General features: G+C 37.3%; 1 protein-coding gene across 1 annotated transcript; it reads left to right on the top strand.

Moving 5' to 3' along the window:
- The first annotated feature begins 635 nt into the window (after positions 1–635).
- LOC123517169 (tigger transposable element-derived protein 1-like) lies at positions 636–2,703 on the top strand. The gene is made up of 2 exons (XM_045277155.1): positions 636–2,499; positions 2,648–2,703. The coding sequence occupies exons 1-2, from the start codon at positions 1,306–1,308 to the stop codon at positions 2,654–2,656; spliced, it is 1,203 nt and encodes a 400-aa protein (XP_045133090.1). The 5' UTR covers positions 636–1,305; the 3' UTR covers positions 2,657–2,703.
- The last annotated feature ends 5,163 nt before the right edge of the window (positions 2,704–7,866 follow it).

The following is a 7,866-nucleotide window of genomic DNA, read 5'->3' as shown; positions in this document are numbered from 1 at the left end:
ATTCTCTCATATCTTCACATATTTACCTTCATATCTAATATTTACCTTCATATCTCATATTTACCTCATATTAACCTTTTCAGTATTCTCATTTTCTCATATCTTATAACTATATATTCACATATTTACCTTCGTATCTAATATTTGCCCTCATATCTCATATTCACCTCATATCCTCTCATATCATATCTTTTCATAATAGTCAGACTACTCTTGATGCATCAGATTTCATTTGAATATGCACATGAGAAAATCAATCCATGGATAAATATCCTTACTCAACATATTCAATAGCAGGCTCACTAATATCCTTGTGTATAACTCAACATTGCCATGCCGGGTACTGTCGAAACGAAGCTTTCAGGGCGTCTCCCACTCATCTAAATCGGCAATCCCAGACCGGCATTTACATAATATATATACAGTAAGGTCCCGGGTTACGTCGGTCTCGAGTTACGTCAAACTCGTACTTACGTCAGTCCACTATAAGGCAATTTAAGATTTAAAAATTAGAAAATTTATAAATCGTAAAGCGCAGGGTTTATTGTTATTTTGGGCTGCCAGGCGTCACTAGTGGTTATCCGCCACACCGCCCGCCTCATGCTTGAATACAATAACTCTACGTACCTCAGTTCCACCACACCGTCACCCCTGGCAAGAGTGTTCCTACATCTGCGTTTGCTGACTATCTTAGTATCTTCCTCAATGACACCAAAAAGAAAACTCCTGAGTGATAGCAGTAATGCTAAGAACAGGAAAACCATTACCCTACAAGAAAAAGTGGACATAATTAAAAGACATGAGAAGGGAGAAAAAGCATCAGCGATCGGCCATGTGTTAGGGATAAGTCGGACGACTGTTGCTACCATTCTCAAGGACAGGGACCGTATTTTGGCTAATGTGAAGGGCGCTACTCCCATGAACTCTACAGTGATAACGAAGCAAAGAACAGGTGTGTTGACATGGAAAAACTGCTTTTGCTGTGGATTGAGGACAATAATCAGAAGAGCATGCCACCGAGTGAGCAAATAATTTGTGAGAAAGCCCACACACTCTATGAGGTCTTGAAAAAAGAAAGTAACCAGGATGGAGAAACAATTGAAACGTTTGTGGCTTCCAAGGGCTGGTTTACACGTTTCAAAGTTAGAGGAAATCTAACAAACAAAAATATGTGGAGAAGCTGCCAGTGCTGATGACGGAGCAGCAAAAGTGTTCATTGAAACCTTAGAAAAAATTATCAAAGAAGAGGGCTACATTCCACAGCTAATATTCAATGTGGATGAGACGGGACTGAACTGGAAGCGCATGCCCAACAGGACATACATTGCAAAGAAGGAGAAAAGCATGCCAGGACACAAAGCCTCTAAGGAACGACTCACACTGCTCTTAGGGGGTAACTGTGCCGGCGATTTTAAACTGAAACCGCTGCTAGTTTACCACTCAGAAAATCCTAGAGCTATGAAGGGTATTCTTAAAGCTAGTCTCCCAGTTTATTGGAAAATTAACGCCAAGGCTTGGGTGACTTGGGCAATGTTCATTGAGTGGTTCTCCAGTTGTTTTGTGCCTGAAGTTGAGCGCTACTGTGCACAGAAGAATCTGCCGTTTAAAGCACTGCTGATTCTTGACAATGCTCCTGGTCATTCTGCAAGCCTACGTGAACTCAACCCAAATGTTAAAGTTGTATTTATGCCATCAAACACAACGTCATTGATTCAGCCAATGGATCAAGGGGTGATCAGATCCTTCAAGGCCTATTACCTGAGAAGAACCTTCAAACAGGCCATCCGTGCAACAGAAAAAGGTGATAAAAGCCTGAAAGAGTTCTGGAAAGGTTTTAACATTTACAGTGCCGTGAAAAACATTGGAGAAAGTTGGGCTGAGGTTACACAGTCAAACATGAATGGTGTGTGGAAAAGCGTGTGTCCTAGCCTAGTGAATAACTTTAAAGGCTTTGATAGTGATAGTGTAGAGGAGACCAAGAGCAACTGTGTAAAGCTTGGGAATGAGTTAAGTCTGGACATAGAGGAGAGTGACATAAATGAGGTCCTCGATTCTCACGACTCAGAATTAAACGCCGAAGATCTGATGGAGCTGGGGAAACAAACAGAGGCTGATGAAAATGACGACGTAGTGTTACGGCAGTTTACAATAAAAAACATGGCAAGCGCTTTTCAAGCCCTGGAAAAAGCAATGGTGTTCTTTGAAGAGCAAGACCCAAATGCAGAATGCTTTGCCAGAGTTCACAGGGCAATGGAAGATGCAGTGACTTGCTACAGAGAAATCTATGATGAGAAGAGATATGCTGCTAAACAGTCATCAATTCTTCATTTCTTCAAGCAAGCTTCTCATTCCTCAACCTCATCTCCAGCCTCAACTCCATCCACATCTTCAACTCCATCCCGACTGTCAACTCCATCCAGAGCATCAACCTCAAGCCGATGTTCATCCCCAGACTCCCCTGATGAAGAACTTCTTACTTCAACATCACCTCAGAAACAGGTATGTTCCATTAACTTGGCTTTCAGCTTTCTTAAGTCAGATGATGAAACAGAAATAAATTTTATGTGAAGTCAAACATTCTCGTATGATAAAAAAAACTACAAGTTGCTTGTGTATGTTAATGTTAGGTTACAATATTTTTTGGCAGAATGAGTGAGCGAGTGAGGCAGCAGCTGTGTGTGAGGGAGAGAAAACGAAAATGGGAAGCCTGTTACCATGACAACGGGGAGGTAGACGTTGAGGGGTTGCGCACCCACCATCACAACAATAACAACTCTGGAGCCTTCGCATGGGCCACACGACACTCGCAGCTCACTTGCACCGTCTGCGCCTGTCTGCTGATCCCTATTGCATTTCCTGCTCTGCTGCCTACGCTTCTACTCCCACCGCACTGCACTACGCTCCCAGCTGTCCGCCCAGGCGTCACAACATTCTACCTGCCTACCCTCCTGGCGGCCTCAGGTGTCCACCCTCTGGCAACATGCAGTCCTTCGCGTTCGGCCCTAATCAACAACAAAAACAAGCTTGTGTTTCATATTCCTACATACTTGTAAATAATATAACAATATAACCTTTTACTTATATAACGCTTCTACTCCCACCGCACTCCACAAAGCTCTCTGCTGTCCACTCTGGGCATCACAAGACTCACAACATTCAACCTGCCCACCCTCCTGGCGGCCTCAGGCGTCCACCCCTCTCTGCAACCTGCAGTCCTTCGCGTTCGCGGCCCTAATCAATATATTCCTACATAGTTGTAAATAATATACCAATATAACAATATAACCTTTTACTTACCTGAATAACCATAAAAAATGATTGGTTGAAAATTCGATAATGTGCTTTGAAAGTACAAAAACTCGAGTTACGTACAAAATCAACTTACATCATGTTTCAGGAACGTAACTCTGACGTAACTCGGGACCTTACTGTATTAATATTTGCTTCTGGCCAGAGAAAAACAGCTTGTCACTTAGTTGATCATAACTACTTGTACACGCCTTATGCCCCCTAGGTTGGCACAAAGTGTTCAAGTGTTGCTAGGTACAAGATTCAATGTACACACAAGGAATGATATGTTTGACGTGTCTTTCTTCACATTATAATTCGCAACTTTAATGTCTTAATATCATGTGCTTACTCTGTCCTTACTTCACTCTATATCAAGCTTCATACTTACACTTGTTTCTTTACTACACATATATATCATATTTACTCTGATATTAACATTATTAGTGTAGTTCCGGGAATGACATCCTCATGGTTCTGCAATATAATTTTTTACTTCTACCTATATATAAGATCTTAACCTCATGCATTTTAATTCCTTTTCATATGTCAAACTGATATATAATAATTTTGTCAATAATTATCAATGCAATATTATATGTTTTCCTTCCTGACATATGAATTCCTACATTCTGACTCAGTCCTCATATTTTCCTTGATATATATTTTCCTCACTCAATATGAATTACCTCAACAAATATTAACATATTTTTTTTCTAATCTATATATCCATCCTTACATCGTTTTCTTCCTAGATACATATTTTCCTTGACTCAGTCTTCACTTTTTTTTCCCTGATATGTATTTTCCTCAACTCAATATTAATTACCTCTTAATATATATTTTCTAATTAAATATCCATCCTCATCATTTTCTTCCTAGATATATATTATCCTCACACATATTTCCTCATGCAGTATTGATATGTATCTAATTCCTCCCAATATTTTCCTTCCTAAACATTCCTCACACACAATATTGCAACCCACATATTATATTCTTCTTGACATAAATATACCTCATGTTGCCGAATATCAATATTTACCTCATGTTGCCAAATATCAAACCTCACATTCAATGATATTACTGATCACTATCTCTCATATCAATGTCAATAACATTCGCCAACTTACTGCCCTTCCGTAGCTATTTACACTTGTTAATATTTATAACATCTTGAAAACACTTTTTATATTTCAACCTAGTTGTTCAAAATACTTATAGTCACAACAGAAGATAATTACTTTAAATTACTCCTTATTCTTGCATTTACTGATGTTATTCATATTGTCTCTGTAACAGTCACAATAGTAGCATAATGATGCTAATTTACTTCTTAAATTTGCTATTACTGATGTTATTCTTATTGTCTCTGTAACAGCCACAATAGTAGCATACAGTAATGACATTAATTTACTTCTTATTCTTGCATTTATTGATGTTATTCATATTGTCTCTATCTTTATCAATGGCCTAACACCTTAACCTAGTAGCTACATATACTACAACTCACATATAATTTCTTGTCTTACAACTTCGGGCACTAATATGATGTTATCCAACACAACTTTACAACAATATCGTCCTCTTAGGTGGACAATTGAAGGTTGGCTTTGCATTACACATGTGATTGAACATTTAATATATATATTTTACTTCTTTTTCTCACTTTATCACTTAAAAACTCCACTACTTTTTATTCAATTAACCCACTGAGAGAGAAAAAAAAAAAAAATGAGGTGAGATAAGCAACTTTAAGGTGGTGAAAAAAGAAAATGTAAGGTGAGTTAGGGTCTAGCCAGCAACCTTCAGTTGCATGAATTAGCACTGTTACAACAGTATTACATACTCAACTCAACTACTACCCAGCAAGTGGTAGCATCCTCAACTCAACATAATATATTCATACATTAATACATCTTTATATCCTGTCATCATTTCATAAAATTGGCTCGCAATTCATTGTTTCTTTTTCTCCTTGAATAATTTCATATACCTTCCATTATTCCAAGATACTCACAATACATGTAAGATCAATATGTAACTAACTAAATGTTTTTCTCTGCTCTTGATTCTCTTCAATATTAACACTTCTGTTATTTCCTCTATTAATTTCTTTACATTGATATCCAATATTATTACTTACCTTATATGAGGCGCCTCATGCCATATTGTCGTAACCCCGGAAAATTGAGATTCTGAGTTAACAGTTGCTTGGTGTAGGGGAAGGGTGTAAAAGTCATATGTTAAGGTCAGCCAAGCCAAACTCGACCATTTGGGCACCTAAAACAAGGTGCAGTCACGCAAAAACATGACAGGAAAAGTCGAGACTAACATGTTGCATCCCGAGCTGTCTTGTTGTATCTCCATGCTCACAGCTGCTGGCAGCCAGCCAATCAGCAGCGCATAAGCGCGTGACGTCACACCCACGCCTCAGCCAATGAGAGGCATGTTTTCCTTCTCTCTCTCTCTCTCTCTCTCTCTCTCTCTCTCTCTCTCTCTCTCTCTCTCTCTCTCTCTCTCTCTCTCATGTGCATTGCCCTTTAACTCGCCATGGCAAGACCTATACTACTTTTCCTGAAGTTATGGCTTCTACCAGCGCCCCTTCAACTTCCCCAGCCTTGGATTGTATTTTAGGTAAAGACAATGCATAAATACATACTTTTACCTTTAGTCAACCCTTTCGAACAATAATAGAAAATGAAACATACTTGGAAGGATAATGAAAGTTGCGCTATTAATAAATTATTTATTTTTCGCTCGAAAAAAAATTTATATAAAATCGAGTTTTGCAGCTATCATCATGAAATCTTCACACACTCCTAATTTTAACATGTATTCTTAAACTAGCACCTTAGAAACCATTTCACCTAAAAAAAGATTTACCGCTACGAAATAGGCTAAAAAAATCTACCGACGTGAACCCAAAATTTTCGGATTTACTATTGCAAACCACCATAACTAAACAAAGCTACCCAAGATCTTTCATTTGATGTATAATCTTATATAATTCTGACCGATTTTATGCGCGTTTTCAGTGCTTAACTTTGAGCGCGGTTTACTCGAAAGTAGGGTTGACGGGGTTACGACAAAATGGCACAGAGCGACTCATATATCAGTCATATTTCTTCTCTATTTCTATACTTCTGATATTGATATTTGCCTCAAACCTTAACCGCAATGATGTATATATCAATCATATTTCTACTGTGTTTCTACTATTACCTCATACTATATCTTGTTCCTCATATTCTATTCTCACAGAAAAATTCCCTCGCATCAACTATACAAAATATCTTTCTTTCACTTGACACTCCCTTTTTATTGTATATTTTTCATCATAACCTGCAATATTCTATATTCCTTCATCTATAATCTGAGAAACTCCCAAATATGATACAATTTACACATGACAATATATTCTATTAATCTCTATCGCTATGGGGCAATTAAAATAATCTTACTCAGTACTTCCTATTTTCTTGCTATAAACCACAATTTATGCTTACACCCTTTGCTACTTTGCTCTGACATTCAACACTTGTCTAGTGAAACAATATTTTGTCATTATATATTATGTCTCTTAGTTATGATGAGAAGTTTCTCTTCACTTGATGACAATAGTTTCATCTATCTTAATGAATTTTACCACATATCCGTAATATTTATACCCTTGACACTCAGTTATCGTTACTCCATTGACTACTTTATGATACACATATTGTATTGCAGACGAACCTTAAATAATTTACACACAACTCGTTATATCTTATATTTTGCCTCATCTTTCTTCCTCCAATATGTATATATCTCCTCGTTTTTCCCTTGATTTGTAAAGGCTAAGGTGAAACAAGCGACAGGTAACCGTATAACATATTACTAGATTATCATCTTAGCAAAATATATTCTTAACACATCCCATTGAAAGAATAACCTGGTACACACAACATGATTTTTAATGAATACCCCCCCAATTTTATATATATATATATATATATATATATATATATATATATATATATATATATATATATATATATATAATCTACGGATTTTACACAAAACTTATGATCGTCACGGGCAACTCAGCTTCAGATGAAATAGAGATAATGATTTTCATTCATATTATATAACCATGCCACTTGTTGACAATAGCTACTCAGTGCACCTTCAACCAGTTTACTTTAATCTTCCATCACTATGACTGTCCGTTGCACCAATTCCAAGATTGCAATTTCCAACATTTGGCAATAATTTTTTGCAATGCAACAATTGTGTAACATTAATATCCCACCGCTGCCACCATGTCGTGATCTGAGCTGTTGCACAACATTGCACAAATTCTCTAGCTACTGGTTACAAACAGTCAAATGTTTTTTTCTATTTTTAATTAACAAAAATTTTATCTATACATAAGATGTTCGATACGGTGCGGACAAATAACAATCACTTCTCCTTCTGTTGCCTTCTCCACTGCAAATCACTACAATATCCCTGACAAACATCCATAAGAATTACTTTAATCTCGTACATATTCTCATATCAGAACGGATTCCACCTCAATGTCGTCCACTATAT

The sequence above is a fragment of the Portunus trituberculatus genome, chromosome 41 (assembly GCF_017591435.1).
Source record: "Portunus trituberculatus isolate SZX2019 chromosome 41, ASM1759143v1, whole genome shotgun sequence".
NCBI lineage: Eukaryota > Metazoa > Arthropoda > Malacostraca > Decapoda > Portunidae > Portunus > Portunus trituberculatus.
The sequence above is the reverse complement of the archived record's forward strand: the minus strand, read 5'-3'. Positions and strand labels throughout refer to the sequence as shown.

Coding starts and splice junctions, on each gene's coding strand:
- LOC123517169 (XM_045277155.1), top strand. CDS start 1,306: ATGCCCAACAGGACATACATTGCAAAGAAGGAGAAAAGCATGCCAGGA.